General features: G+C 38.8%; 1 protein-coding gene across 1 annotated transcript in view; it reads right to left on the bottom strand.

The window, feature by feature from the left end:
- Positions 1-16793, bottom strand: part of LOC125015523 (NT-3 growth factor receptor-like) — a 52034-nt gene that overhangs the window by 8231 nt on the left and 27010 nt on the right. Inside the window, exons 8-14 of the mRNA XM_047597468.1 lie at positions 16015-16127; positions 14951-15134; positions 14738-14761; positions 14010-14056; positions 11547-11649; positions 7119-7307; positions 474-604 (exon numbers count right to left, since the gene is read on the bottom strand). Of these exons, the coding sequence (XP_047453424.1) occupies positions 474-604; positions 7119-7307; positions 11547-11649; positions 14010-14056; positions 14738-14761; positions 14951-15134; positions 16015-16127 (791 nt within the window). The remainder of the gene's footprint in view (positions 1-473; positions 605-7118; positions 7308-11546; positions 11650-14009; positions 14057-14737; positions 14762-14950; positions 15135-16014; positions 16128-16793) is intronic.

The following is a 16793-nucleotide window of genomic DNA, read 5'->3' as shown; positions in this document are numbered from 1 at the left end:
ACAGTCACACATCTATCCATTTATTCCCACATTCACACACCCCAGTATGCCTGGGAACTTCTGTATGTTGTTTATGTGGTGGGGGTCGAACCATTCCACCAACCCTCTGGTTCAATAACCTGTAACCCATTTGGATTTCTCCATAATCTCATTTTAAAAGCTATCCACGAGATGATTCAAGTGGTGTGTGCACCATGCGCAGTCAGTGCCCAATAAAACTATAATTTCAGTGCTTTTGTGGTGCTATGCCATCATGCCTGGCATTATTTAATATAGAGGTATAACAATGTAGCCTATAATCTATAATTATAATTATACTTTATCTTCACTCTGTATGCAAGCTTATGTTTTGATTTTACTAAAAGATCTTGCATAATCTTGCATAATTTGTGTTAATTAAGCTTGGATTCTGTAATATCTGTAATGAATGTGTGTGTGTACGCACACACTCTCCTCTATCATCAGTCTCTTACCTTAACAGCAACTAGCATCTTGTCCTTGGTAGGACTCAGGTTGTAGCATTCTGCCAAGAAGACCTTGCCAAAGGCTCCCTCTCCCAGCTCCCTCTTCAGAATAATATCTCGCCGCTTGATATGCTGAACATCTGAGAGAGAAAAATAGGAACTGAATTGACACTCTGTCTGTCTAAGTGGTTTCTGTGTGAATTTTAAATGTAGGGCACGAATGGTAGTTGAGATGGAGCACACTTTACACCTGGATTCTTAACCATGGGCGTGGGCCATGAGCGCCAACTAATGGACCACAAAAAACTTTCAGTTCTACACCTGTGGACCGCGAGGGCCATACGACTGCAATGCAGCTTCCCACCACTTAGTGTCAGTGAGGCAGCAAGCAGTTGTTTAACACACTCCAATAAGCAGTAGAAGACAAAGCCGTGGTCCGATTTTTCCTTCACTCTCACTGTGAAGGAAAGGGTTCCATTACTACCTCTGAGGAATTCAACTGTCAGGATGCCTCTAAGTTGGTTAACTTTGTCAGTATTTTTGACCTGAATTATTGTAGAGTAAGGGATGTTGTGAACAAGAATCAAGATTTTTAAAATCTTTATTTTGTATTTTGGCCTCTCCTGGCACCTGTATAGTAAGCACAGAAAAAGAAACACAAGCAAAATTGGACCATATACAGAAATCTATCATATCTCTGTATTCATCAGCAGGTTATACGGCAATGTTTTCATTTGCACTTTATTTATATTTTATTTACAGATTATTAATTTAATATGAAACTTTATTTCTACTTCATTTATTTTGAATAGATTTATGTTATCCACAGAAGTGTTTGAAGTGCTGCAACAGCATGTGACATGCCCAACAAGATTGGATAAAACTTTAGATCTGTGCTTTGGGAACATAGAAGATGCATGTGAGGCTAAGTCCCACCCAGCTCTGGGACGGTCAGACCAAAATGTGATTCACCTCCTCCCACAGTACTGTCACCACCATTATTCACCATCAAGCCGTGACAGACATCTCTGTGGATGAGACCACTGACTGAGACCTATTTATCAATGATCTGGACTGCCAGAACAGACAACATGACCAGCTACATACATTTTTGTGTGGACTTTGTAATTTAAATAAAACAAATCAAAATCTACTCTAACAATAAACCACCAGCAAGGAAATAAAATATTTAAATCTAAAGAAGAAAAACCTTTCTTCAGGGAAACTGGGAAGAAATGAGGAAAATAAGCAGAGAAATAAGATGTCTGACCAAAAAAGCACAAACAGATTATAAGGACAAATTTGAGAGGAAGCTGAGGACTGGGAATGCAAGAGATACATGGATAGGCAGCCAGATGATGGGTAGGCAGCCTAAGCCAGCTGCTCTTTGTGATAACCCTTTCGATCTGGCGACTTCATCTGTTTTAATGCGCGATTTGACACAGGAGATTTTAAGGGGGAGAGTGACAGTGTCTGTTCTGGGATGACTTCCTGTCACTTCACAGTCACCATTCATTTCCACACTGGGAAGGGTCAATCCTCCCAAAGCCCCTGGCCCTGATGGACTTAAAGGGAGGGTTTTGAGGCAATGCACAACTCATTTGGGACCTGTTCTCACCCAAATATTCCAACTATTTCTGACCTTCAACTTCATCCCGCAGGCCTGGAAGAAAGCAACTATTATCCCCGTGCAAAAAGTCCTCCATGTAAAATCCAACAATGACCAGACCCATTGCTCTCACATCCCTCCTCTGCAAATGCATGGAGCACCACTGACCTGAATGTCAGTAGGAGTCCGGTCCTTTGGGTTAGGGAGTTCCTAAGTCTGCATAAATAACATCCTCTCTGACACTCTCATATTGAACACAGGTGTCCCTCAAGGTTGCATCCTGCGTCCTCTGCTTTTCTCCATATACAACAACAATGACTCCTCCCTCATTAAGTATGCAGATGATATGGCCCTGGTTGCCTGTCTGCAGGGCACAGACAGCACCTCCTACTGCCAGTTCACCAAGACTCTTGTTTCCTGGTTCGACAATAACATTGAGGTGGACAAAGCTGCTAAGACCAAAGAGCTTTGGAGGAAGAAAGAGAGCAAGGGGAGATAGCACTGACCCTCACTCACCATCATACCAGTCAGCATGAAGGATCAGAAGGTGGAGCAGGTAACACACTTCAAATACGTGGGAACCATAGTAGACAGTCAGTTGGACAATATAAACTACATTTACAAAAAGGGAAGACAGCACCTTGCCCTCCTCAGAAAACTGAGGAGTTTTGATGCCACTAAATGCACCAAGACCGTGGTATACAAGTCACTGACTGAGAACCTCCTAATCTACAAAATGGTGGCGTGGTACCTCACAGTGAAATGAAAGAACAGTCTGGCATAAATTGTCAATCAGGCCAGCAAGATGATTGGATAAGAACAACTTCCACTCCAGCATACACAGGCAACAATAAAAAAGCCAATCCGGATCTATCAGGATCACACTCTTCCCCTCTATTCAGCATTCCAGCTGCTGCCCTCAGGCTGCAGCCTGGCCATACCAATGGCCAAGAAGAATAGCTACAAAAGTCATTTATTCCATCTGCTGTGGCCTTCCTCAGTAAGGAACTGTTGAAATAGATCTACACACACACGTGTTCTTAACTCACACATGCCTGATCACACCTAAGAATGTTTTTAGCTATTTTAACTCTCACAAGCAGAACTCTGACACTGTTACTTATTTAATTTATCTCTAGCGTCTGCCTGTAAGTGTCTTGAGTCCAGAGAGAGTCTGCTCTTGGAGTGGTGGTAACATGTAACAATGCTGCACTTGTTGTACAAAATTATTCAGAAAAAAAGTAAGGAAAAAAGTAAGTCTGCAGGACAGCAGGATTTGATAATTTTAGAAAACCAGAGCACCTCTAAGGTAGAAGAAGTCAATAACAATTCACAGTTGCTTGACCATGATGAAGGAACTTCCAACAGTCACTCTTGTAAAGATCTGACCGTCAGTGAAGGACATGAGTTGTGTAACAGCCAGGCTTCACGGCAAGGAGATGACATGGAAGGTGATTAAGAGTCAGATAATGTCTCAGTTGCTGAGAATTCTAGTCAACATATGGGTCTGTATTCTTTGGAATAAATCAATTTGTTCTTGGATGAAACTTTCAACAGATCAGTAAAAGTGTTACTTCAGCGACATGAGTACATTCATTAGATCTGTTAATGTGTTGAAAAGACAGGTTGGTTTTGATCTGCTTGATGAAAACAAACATTACCATCTCAAGAAGCACCTTACTACTCTGAGAAAAAGTACTAGAACTCATAGAAGAACAAAAAATTAAATGATCATACATCACAGGGCATTTCTCTCTGTCCACTGTTGTCTGCTTGTCTCTGCATACCTGTCTCTCTTATATGACTTTTCTATGAGGAGCCTCAAGATAGGGTCTCTAAATATAAATTGCGGGAGGGACAGGCAGAAGAGGGTGCTAATATCAGAGATTTCAAACCATAAAACAGATTGAGATGTGTGGTGGGAGGGATCTTAGAACCTCAGTCATGGAACAAATTTCAGTGCAGGAGTAGCTATCCTCTTCAAAGAAAATACGAATGCAACTATTTAACCTGTACTGAAGAAGTTCAGGGAAGAATATAAGACTTATGTTTTGTTAATATTTATGCAACGGAGTATGCAACGGAGTAGACAGAGGAGGTTTTAACGCCCTCCTAAAAAACAAGTCATACTACCATCAAGATCATATTATTATTGGTGGTGATTTCACTTCAGATTTTTTTTGTTGATAGGGATGGTGAGGAACCACACCCACAATCACCCTTCACACTGCTATACTTCATATTGACCTGTAGGATGCTTTTAGGCTAAAACACCGGACTAGGTAGGATTTATTATTATTATTTTTTTTTTCTTAGTTCTAGATTCCTTAAATGCAGTATTAGTCCAGTTGGATTTACAGACCACTATTTGGTGATAGCTGAAATAATAACCTCTCCAGGTGAATGTCTTAAGTCATGCTGGCATTTTAATAACAAATTACTACAAGATATTTTTTGCCCGTGCTTTGTGCAATTTTGGCATAACTGGAAAACTAAAAAAGCTGACTTTGGTTCCCTGAAACTGTGGTGGGAAGTTGGTAAAGCACAGATTTGTGTTTTTTTGCCAATAGCTTGGTTACCTTGACTCTCTGGCTCATCACACATCAGTTTGATCACAGAGAGGACTGATAGAGGACGTCCAGAGGGCAATCCTGGACATTTTTCTGGTCAGAAAAGCACTGGGTCGAGGCAGCAGCCCTGTATCTGCCTGTAGCTGAACATGGCCAGGGACTGGTAAATGTTAGGTCAAAAGTTGCCTCATTCAGACTGCAAACACCTCAAAGATTGCTCTACAGCTTTGGTCCAAGTTGGTTGGGTAGAGCTCGACTGCTCTTGTGGAGAGCTGGAAGTCTGGGGTTTGGAAACAGTTTTTCTGGAGTCTATCTCTCTAAGTATCTATCCTCAAGCTGCAACATTACACTATATAGATACACTTACAAAAGCAGTCTACAAACAATATGCACACTGCAAAAGAGCCATCAGGGTCATACATAATGTGGGATTACGGGAACACACCAACAAAATATTTTAAAGTCACATGCACTTAAATTTAGGGATTTGGTGGAATTCAAAACTGCACAAATCATGTTCAAAGAAAGAAATAATCTACTTTCTAACAATATACAAAACATGTTCGTGGACAATTAAGTTTAAGTTACTTATTGAAAATATATTTATTTTTCTATCTTTGTTTTTTCTTCAATTGTATATGCATTTGATGCATTTCTTTTCTTTCTTGAATGTTCGAAATAAATGAACTAAACTAAAACTAATTAGCTAGCTAGCTAGCTCGGTACTGCAGGCCTGGAAAATTCTTAAGATAAGTAATGCAGTCATACACACTCCAGGATTATGGATATTTGAGGAGCCTCTGTTTTCAATGACTTTCTATGAACTCAAACTCTGCAATCTGCCAGCCTTCGTGACAATCTGAGACAGGTCGGATGCACCTAGCTTGTCCATCTAATGACTTACAGGCGTGTGGATGTCCTGAAGGAGAGGGGCAACATCACCTCTACCAGATTGTTCAACAGAGTGGTGACAGAAGTCTGTGTGGCTATGTGACAGAATTGCAGTTTTTGAGAGACAAAACTTTGTGCGAGCAGTGGTGTGAGGATGGTGAATATAGTTTCCCTTGTCTGTTTGTTTCCCCAGCAGTTCAGGAGTGGCAGGCGGAGGGGGGCAAGTTTCTATCCTTCACAATGCCATCTCTGAGTATGCTTCGAGATACATTAAAAAAGGGTCTATACCAGACCTGTATCAAAGTCCTCAATTTCCAGCGATTGTCGGAGGTAAGGGAGTCAAGGAGGAGTTCTTTGGCCCAGACTCTTCCCCGAAAGGCAAATGTCGTTTCCTGTACAAGCTACCCATTGAAAACCGGACAGCAGACCTCCAGTGGAGGATTGTACATGGTGCAATAACTACAAAAAGGTACAGAGCGTGCATTGATCCTGGGGTGAGTGTTTGTTTTGCTCTTGGACTGAAACCCTCGCTCTTTTGTTTGTGGAGTGTCCAAGATCAAAATCATTGTTTGATGTTTTTGCTAAACTTTCTATCTGGCTGAGACACAGGAACAGGGCCCAGAATTCTGGGAGTGTGGAGCTGGTGCCAGTTTTTGGGGGACTGTTAAAGGCTCAACCTAGGGTGGAGTATGTCTACTTAATAATAATAGACAGTATATAAGACTTCAGTTGTATGTGGGCAGTCAAGGGGGTGTTGTGCTCTGTATGAGGGGATGGAGAGCTCATTGTGAATTTGTGATCTGAGAGAAAAGTTTATTGTTTGAATTTTTGTGTATTTGAGAAAAGGGTTTGTTTGTGCTAATATGAGGGTAATGTTTTTTTTTATGGCAATGTTTTAATGAAGAGACTTTCGAAACATCTCCTCTCCTCTCCTCTCCTCTCCTCTCCTCTCCTCTCCTCTCCTCTCCTCTCCTCTCCTCTCCTCTCCTCTCCTCTCCAACGAAGACTGAGGTGGCTGAAGGTAACACTATGGTCATTGCACTCATCTACATTGGCAATAAATCTATACGGTAGTAGGAGGTTGAATGCTTGGTGTTCTAGTGCAGCCAGGTGAACGTGTTTCATACTTTTAAAGCTTTAAATGCCATTTCAAAAGGACATACAAGCTTGAAACACATTGAACCCAGAGTATATTACTCTAATGGTCCTGTTACACTATGCTTCAGCCCATTTGCAAAGCCACATGAACTACTGTAACTGCTGCAATTCCAAGGCAAATAGTCAGCTTTTTCCAACTCGCTATTTATAAATTAAAATTGAAATTCCTTACTTTTCCTTTATCATAGTTTGACTGAACATGAATATAGTGCCACGGAATTTTATGTTGTAAGGAAGGATTTTAACTAAATTTAGATTTTTAAATGAGGAACTTTCAAAATACACTGAGTGGCATATTAACACATATATTTTTAATGTATGTATTGATCATTTACATTTATTGATCAAGTCTTTTCACAAATAAATATCCATAATCCATAAATATACATGCAGAGTCCCTTTGACTCCATCAAAATAAATACTCACATGTAGTAGGTTTGGTGCAGTTGTGTCCATGTTTGAAGTACTGTGGATTCTCTATAACAGGGATCCTAGTCAATCCAATAACCACTGCATCCGAACCCGATTCCAGTGTGCACGGGCTGATAATCCCATGGTTCACATGATGAAGGGGACTGGCAGAGTCTTCCTCACCACTTATCACTGCTACTGGACCTGGGGGGGGGAGGGGACACAGAGACTCTGTCAGACTGGACCAATCTGTCTTAATTGTCACAGTCACAGGCTGACTAGATAAGTGTTTTCAATTCTGGGATATTTCTGCCACAGGGATGGTTTGCAAGAATAAATACAGGGGGGATGGAAAGAAGGAGAGTTGGTTGAATGACACCAATGGACCCCAGCAATCAATAAGCAAACCAGTATACAGTCAGGTATTGTTCATCTGCTCAACCAATCATCTCAGACAGACTCTCAGATTCCCAGTCAATAAATCAAGTTTTCACAAACAAAGTTAATTATTCAGTCAGTGACTCACCAAGACTACAGCATGCTTGGCCTTTGTATCAATCAGTCAGCTAATTGTGATCTTATTTAGAACCTGCTACAGATTTGTATCATTCTAAAGGGTTACTATTAAAACAACATGTCAACCAAGATGAAAGAAGCTTTGCTATTAACCTGCTTCAAGTATGTTTGGTTCAGGGTGCCGAATACAACAGTATACATACATACAGTACATACAACACAGCAAAAGATAGGTTTTGAAAAAAAAAAACATTGGCGAAAGAGGCGGGGTGCTTTTTTTGACTTTCTGCAGTCTGCCACCTCTTTAGGCTTTATCTGGTATTTCTCGTGATAAAAAAAAAAAGTAAAAAATGTAGCATGATCATTTTCAAGCAATCCAGATGTTTAGCATTAAGTTTAGCATGTTCAAAATTACACTCTAAAGACTGCTGGGTTAAAAAGTAACCCAACCCATAACCCAAGGGCTGATCAACGATGGGAGAGAACATGAGCTGGGTTATTTTGACCCAAGTGTTTAGGTTAACCCATTTAACCCAGAATCCTGCTCATTTGACCCAACCCAATGAGTGAAAGTAACCCTATTCAGGGATTAAAAAAGAACCCATACACTGGGTGATATGTCATTTATTGTGATTTGTAAAATCAAACTAAAATATAGGCTACTGCTAACTTTAATTTAATGGCACTTTTAATGACAATTAGTAATATCAGTGTAATATCACACACAGAACCTAAGAAAATTAAATCATGTAAATAAACTGAATAAAATATAGAATGAATATACATAAACAGAACAGAAATATATTCAAGTTTAGATCAAAATTACCAAATCAAAACTCACTGAGCCACTCTCAAACTCTCTGTAGACCAGGGTGGTCAGACTCATTTTAGTTAAAGAGACACATTTTGTTTTAGTGATTTGCAATCTTCCTCCATCTTCTCCTCTTTCTTCTACTCTTCCTTGTTCTTCCCCTCCTCTACCACCAATCCATTGTTTCTAAACCATAAGACAATAGTGCTAGCTAACATGAACATTACTACTGTTTAATATGCTACATTAAAGTTTAAAGATAAGTGTGTGGTTATGAACAATGGAATAGTAAAGCAAAAATGATGACTACACTCTTAACCACCACACATTAAATTGTGAAATTCAAAGAGCTATTGTTACAGTTAGCCACAGAACGAGCTTAATTTAGGGTAAAACAGTTGCTACTAACATTGTTAATAAATGTCAAAAAATAAAAACATTAAACCCACTTATGATCCATTATTCTTAATTATATAAAGCTAGAAACTAAAAATGAAATTAAAAATGTATATAAACATTCAATTTAACCTATGAGAAAAATATTGTGTCTGTGGTGCTCTTAACTGTTTTAATATGATATGTACTGTATATCCATTCCTAAAGTGAATACAAATAACTAAGGCTCAATCCTGCATTCATAGCATTTCAGTCAAAAATAAGCTGATGTCTGTGATCTCATCTGTGTGATGAGTAGATTTAGCCATGAAGTTAAAGCAAAGCAGTGAGTCAGGAGAGTCCACAGGGGAGCTGCCTCTTTCACCAAGGAGACCACCCACTCCTGCCACAGACTGTTCACACTTCTACCCTTAAGCCATAGGTACAGGAGTGTGAAATGCAGGACCTCAAGAGTGAAGGAAGTCCCTTTTCCTCTCTGCCATCACTCCTAAACAGCTGAGAGCATGGACTAAAATCATGAAATATTTCATGTCATACAATGCACTGTTCACTTTCTCAGTTTCTATGGGCATTTCAGTTCATTGTTTACACTCTCATTTGCATATGGATATTTGCATTAGTTTTTTACAGGTATTCTATATATGGTGCACATGACCATAAACTTGAATCTTGAATCTAGCCATTCAGTTAATTTGCTAACTATAGGGCCCTATGTCCTGTTAAAACAGTGTATCTTTGTAGTTACTTTTGTAACGTATTAGATGTTTGTGGCATGCTGTGAATATCAAAAGATAATAAGTATTTCAAGACATGGAAAATTTCAAAGAAATTTAACCAACTAGCAACAACATTTATGTCAAAAAACAAGTCTCTATTTAAAGTGGCACAGAAAGACATACCTTATAACAAAATGTGAAGACACCCTAATTACCAGTCATTTGAATTATGTGCCTAGAGTTTGTTATGTTATGCAAGATTAATTCAGTTATTTTTTACTTTGTCTTTAGAACAATTTTTTTTTATTGTATTCTTCAACTTGTATTTTTGCAACAGAACCTGTCAAGCAGTGTGACATACAGTTGCAATCGAAATTATTCAACTCCCGCAAATTAGGTTTATTGGCAAAATATTGAAAATAGCAGCTGTTTGCAATAACCAAAGCAAACAAGTACAATTCAATATTACAGCACTGCATATTCCACTTCAACACAAAATGGCACTTTTAATGACTACTGCAGTCTCTAAACTATTCAACCCCATGAACAGGTTCCCCAACAGAACATATGTTTCCAAATCAGGTGTGGTCTCTAGCACACCTGATGCAGCAAATCAAGGGCTTGATTAGTTGCATCAGATGTGCTACTTCTGCTCATGGAACTAAGAGATTTTTACAGAAAAGTCCATATCTTTCTAACATGCAGTGAGGAAGACTCTTCAGATTTTCTTTAACATTGTGCCTTTTGGTAAAAACACAGCAGGGGCCTCATACAAAGACTTGTGTGGATTTCCTACTAAAAATGGGTGTACACTCAAACCCAGAAAACTCTGCTCTACCAAAAATCCTGATGTATGAGAAGTTCATACACGTTTTGGTGTATGCACCCTTTGAACGCCACACACATTTCCACGCTCATTTCACTATTGATACATCTGAATTTTGCCATGAAAAAAACTGCACACAACATTTTTCAGCGCACACACCCTTTGTACATGAGGCCCCAGGTTTATTGTGGGAGTGAGTCAGAGCCTCAGCACAACTTTCTAGCTAATAAGGTTTATACTGAAAATAGAAACCTCAAATGAGGGTGATATTTCCACTGTCATCATAGGAGGCTTGTGGCACATTTTGATGTTATTGTAGAGCTAAATATAAGCAGTTTAGAATGAGTTTCTCTGGTGTCAAAATGAGCTCTATCAAGTTCTAGTGGGTTACTGATGGAACCTGCTACAAGCTGTAACATGTTAAACTTTAGATATTGAATTTAAAAAGATAAAAGATTTCTGAGTAACTAAAAATTTTAATGGCATCTTTAGCCACAGGTATACCAACATTGTAAAGTTTTAATCATAAATAAATTTATTTCCATTTGGGCATAGGATATTTTAAAATAAAAAATAAAAAAAAAAATAAAAAATATGAACTGTATTATATTGCCAAAAGTGATAGCCACTGTGTGTACCAAGACCATCTAGAGCTTTGATCATTTTGAACAAAAAAGGCAGAGATAAAGACATAAAACAAGATTTGGATTGCTGAAAAACAATAGAAAAAATAAATAATAATAATAAAAAAAAAACTCAAAACTAAAATGTGGGGGAGCAATGACTATGCAAACCGGAGGAGCTATCTCTTTAGAGAGAACTGACTCATCAACCTTTCTTTTTCTCCCTCTATCATCTCTTTTGATCCATCTGTGGGAATTAGTCATCAGATAAGAGGCCTGGTAAAACTACAGCATGCAGTGTGCAGTTCATTTACACAAACCAGACAATTATTGCTGTCGTTGGTGTTGGTTAGTGCCACTCTGCAGAGAATTTCAGGAGTTGCTTCATTTCATTTTTTTGAGTTACAGTTGTTATGCACCATCACGAATGCCATCCATCTCCTTCCATTCAAATATACTGGTGCTTACAGCTCCATCCCAGTCAAACCTTTAAGCTTAATCCAAGACCAGTCACAAACTGAATATAGATGAACACAGACAGTACAAAATCCTTACCTTTAATTCCAAACTTGGATCGTCGTCCATACTTGTTTATGAGAAGAAAGACTAATACCAGCATCACACAGGCAAACCCTGCCAGGCCTACTGCTACAGAGACCTGCAAACGAGGTTGGATGGGTGGAAAGTGATTAGATTACAATACACTGTATGTCTTTGACAGACATCTGAAAAATTAAACAGAGGATGTGACTTTAAGTTGGTGATGTTGGTTGGCCTGAGATCCTTGTAGATTAAGATTATTTTTTTTACTATGTTTACAGAATTTTCCAACAAGAGACACTTGTTAAATTATTTTATGCCGAGGGCAGTAATTCAACCAGGAGCTCAAAACTGCCAGCACGTCAAAAGAACTCTTAGTAGTTACAGAAACTACTGTAGCTGAGACACAGAGTGTTTAGACACCAACAGTGACTGTGGTGGTTGGACAGAGGACATTGTCATTCTGTCCTCAACTGTTGTGTGAAAAGGACTCAGAGACTGCAAAAAAACAAACCATATAGATTTCTATATCATTAGATTGCCTGTATCATCATCAGATTTCACGTGTTTGATTTAGTGTATGTACAGTCCCCTCCAAACGTATTGGAACAGCAAAGCAAATTCCTTTGTTTTTGTTGTTCACTGAAGACATTTGGGTTTAAGATCAAAAGATGAGTATGAGACAAGAGTTCAGATTGTCAGCTTTTATTTCCTGGTATTTACATCTAGATGTGCTAAACAACTTAGGATATATCACCGTTTGTATTACACCACACCATTTTTAGGTGAGCAAAAGCAATGGAACAAATAATCTTAAAATAAATAACATTTAATATTTGGTGGCATAACCCTTGCTTGCAATGGCGGCCTCAAGCCTGCGACCCATCGACATCACCAAACTGTTGCATTCTTAATTTCTGATTCTATTCCAGGCTTTTACCGTAGCTTCTTTCAGTTCTTGTTTGTTTTGGGGTGTTTCTCCCTTCAGTCTCCTCTTCAGGAGGTGAAATGTTACTCAATTGGGTTAAGATCAGATGATTGACTTGGCCAGTCTAAAACCTTCCACTTTTTTCCCCTGATGAAGTCCTTTGTTTTGTTGGCAGTTTGCTTTGGGTCATTGTCCTGCTGCATGATAAAATTCCTCCTGATTAGTTTGGATGCATTTCTCCGTTAATTGGCAGACAAAATATTTCTGTACACTTTGGAAGTCATTCTGCTGTTACCATCATCAGTTACATCATCAATAAATATTAATAAGCCTGTTCCAAAAGCAGCCATGCATGCCCAAGCCATTAAAATTTCAATCTGGCTTTCTGATTCTTACTACTGATACTCATCAGTAGTAAGAAGGTAGTAAGGTTTGCATCTTTTGGTATGGCCTCTATATTTCTGCTCTTGGAGTCTTCTTCGAACAGTGGATTGTGATACCTTCACCCCTGCACTGTGGAGGTCGTTGGTGATGTCACTTACTGATGTTTTGGGGTTTTTCTTCAGAGCTCTCACAATATTTCTGTCATCAACGACTGTTGTTTTCCTTGGCTGACCTCTTCGACGTACACCAGTGGTTTCTTTCTTATTCAGGACATTCCAAATTGTTGTGCTTCCTATGCCTAATGTTTGTCCAGTAGCTCTGATTGATATTCCTTCTTTTCTCAGCTTGAAAATGGCTTTCTTTTCTCCCATAGACAGCTCTCTGGTCTTCATGTTGGTTTATCCTCTTTAACAAGAAATGCATACTTTATAGGTTTCAACCCAGGCCAAAAAGCAGACTAGTCATACAGAGCATCTTTTGATCTTGAACCCAAATGTCTTCACCTTAACCCCCCTAACCCTAACCCTAACCCTAACCCTAAACAACAAAAACAAAGGAATTTGCCTTGCTCTTCCAATACTTTTGGAGGGGATTGTATCTATGACAGATGTATGTTTATGTCCTGTTACTCTCCTCTTCTCTCTCTTATGTCTGTACCCGGCTGGCCTTAGTCTGATTTCTCCTTGCCACTGTCACCCTCACGCTTGCTCTGGAGGTTTCAGGCCTGCTTTTGTAAATCGAGACAACCTGTATTGTTATTGACACTATATAAATAAAACTGAATTGAAGTGGGTGGAAGCAGCCCCTTGAAAGGGTTTACATCGAGGCATAAGGGTTCTGGGTTCTTAGCTGTCAGGGGGCCGGGGTGTTGACACTACTAAAATCAGTCTTCAGTGCAAAACATGCTATATGAGTAAACCTCACACGTGTATTATTGACTGTAGAGCTTTTTAATGTTTCTAGTCAAAGGGGAAGCATGCTCTCCTAAGATGGACCATCAGCTCATACTGTATATGAGCCTACAATGATTGTTAGTAAATGACAGTGTATAACAGTGCACATTGATGAAGTGTACATCGTGTGTATTGTGTCCTCTGTGAGGACCCCCCAGACCCCCCAAGTCAAAATTTCTGCAAAACAATCTACACATTTAATACATTACTTACCCCAAAAGCATCTTCTTCAGGTTTGCGAGTATCTACAGTTGGAGTCACTGGTAGAAAGGAAAACACAAGACCACAGAGCTAAACAGTTTGTTGTTTTTCACTTGCTTTCTCTATTGTATATCATCCTAACAATTAGCAGACTGAGAGAAAGCCACCATTGTTTGGGTTTGAGTTTTTTATTTAGGTCATACCACTAGATCACTAGATTTTAAGCTTTCCAGTTAAATCAGTTTTTAAATATCTTAATGGTCTTGGGCCATCTTATTAATCTGACCTGCTTTCATCATATTATTCCTCATGGACCCTGAGGTCCTCTGGCACCGGCCTTCTAATTATCCCCAAAGTTAAATGTAAAACCCATGGGGAGGCTGCATTCAGAGACTGTGGAGACTGTTAGGGTTAAATCCCTTTTATTCCTTTATTCTTTATATCCTTTATATCCTACATCCTTTACATTATATCATTATTAAATCTTTGCATTTTAAAATGTTTATCTTTAAATCTTAAAGTTTTTTTTTTTACTTCTTTCAATATTTTATCCTTATTGTATTTATTGCCTCTTACTGTCTTTAATCTTTTAGGTTTTAGCTCCAGCGTTTCTTTATGGGGGCCCTCCACACTGGGGGGATGAGTCTGCATGGGGTGCTCCAAGGAAAAAAATGTTGGGAACCACTGCTCTTTAGCATAACCAGCTCTATAGCATAACCAAGTTCCAAAAAAGCACTTACCATAATCATAATCTGGGTCTGGATCTGTGAAATAAGTAGTTAAAAAGTAGAGTTAGAGTATGTGTGAATATGACAAAAGATTCAATAAAAGCAAATGCAACACTAGAAACTTAGTACTTATTTTTCTTAGTATTCTTAGTATAGCTTGCCTTTATTGTCTACATTTTATTTTCACATAAACATGACATAAACGCAGCATGCTCCTCAGCTTACCATCGAAGGGTTTGTCAAGAAAATGCCCATACACAGTACTGGTGGCTACTCCCAGGTAGTTGGTGGCCTCCAAAGTGTAGTTGCCGTTATTGTGATGTGTTGGGTTTTTAAAGGTTAGGCAGCCCTCTATGTCATCCTGGTAGATAGCCATATCAGGTCGCACATACTCAGTGTGGGAAATTTCCTGAATAGGAAGTGACAAGAGCAACAAATGTACAATGAGGTCATTTAATGGTTTACATCTTTACGTGTGCATATATACATACATACATACAGTATATGAAAAAAAAAATATATTTCTATTGCATTTATTGGATTGGTTTCCCTTTGTCTACTCTCAGGACTTAGGTGGAAAGCAACTAATGTTTTTGTAATTTTTATGCAGAAACGTAGATTAGTTTAAGCTGTGCAAATACTTTGAAGTGTCACTATACGGCATAGTATATATTTACATAACTATATTTATCCAAGTCTTAGTGAGTAGCTACAGTCAGGTTTCTATGCTATATGTTTGGACAGTGGGCTTTTTGCTATATAATGAGCATACACTCAGTTTTAATTTGAGGGTATTTTTATTGTAACTGTAGGAAGGTTAAGTTTCATTCTGGCCAGAAAGTAATGGTGAAACACTATGTGGCAAGGACCATACAAGGTATGAGGACTAAACTCCAGGTCAGAGCAGTATAAAAGGTTCTCCTCACATGATATTGTCTTGAAGAAGACAATTCCTTCTTAAAAGGAAACCAAGCTCACACTTTCTCTGGACACAATTGATACACTAGATTAAACCTAACTTTTCCGAGGGAACATACAACTTTCCCTGACTTCCAGAGATGTTTATTTTGCAAAGTAATGCCTGAGATTGTGGGCTTGTTGTAGTGCTCCTCTTAAGCCTTTTCGTTGCCACCACATTGATCCAAACCAGAACCAGAACAGAATTTACCCCAGGAAGGCTCTTTGATAGAGAAGGTGTGGCTGGTGGTTAAATGGGGCCTGAACTTCTTCCGATAAACAGTATTTCTTCCTACCGGGACATACATTATTCAGAATGGAATCTAACTCACCGTATCTTTGTAAAACCATCTCAAGGTTGGGTGGGGAGAACCGCGAACAGTAAACTCTATGCATGTGTCATGGCGGCGTTCTGGTTCCTTCAGCTTCACAATGATGGGAGGAACTTAAAGGATCAAACAGAACAAAAGGACAAATGCACATTGTTCATTTTGCAGTTAAACAGAGGAGGACACAAAAAGATCTAGCTTTGTTTTGCTGTCACATGTACATAACTGTCACAAAAAAATCAAAAGTGAGAACCCAAAAAGCAGGAAATCAGGCACTGAGTTGTGATATAAATGTAAAAGTAAACTTAACTAAAACCTTTCGGTGGATATTCAACAAGGAAAACTTAAGGTGATTGAAAATCCCAAGTCGACACGGACACATGAGGAAAAAATAAAGGAACATTTTATAATTTTCAAGGACTGGTTGTGTTGTGTTGCTGTGTTGTGTGTATGGGTGCTTGGTCTTTCAGGCTCAAGGTTAAAGGAAAATGTTAGGGCTATTGTGATGGCAAATTTGTGAAACACAGAACTTTTGAAACCCGCACAAGAATCATTTGAATGGATGCTATTTGAGAGAGAAAATGATGAGTTCGGAATAGTTAGACGGCCAACAGAATATGAAAAACTAGAAATATCAAAGACAGTAAATTCTGACAGGCAAGTCATTGATATAAGTAATATTTGAATAGTTTATCCTTGGTGAATCGATTTAGGAAAGGAAATGCGACTTTAGGAAATAGATTTAAAAGAAAATGTAGGGAGAAAAACATCAAAGTTTTGTG

Source organism: Mugil cephalus, chromosome 10 (assembly GCF_022458985.1).
Source record: "Mugil cephalus isolate CIBA_MC_2020 chromosome 10, CIBA_Mcephalus_1.1, whole genome shotgun sequence".
NCBI classification, from domain to species: Eukaryota; Metazoa; Chordata; class Actinopteri; order Mugiliformes; family Mugilidae; genus Mugil; species Mugil cephalus.
The sequence above is the reverse complement of the archived record's forward strand: the minus strand, read 5'-3'. Positions and strand labels throughout refer to the sequence as shown.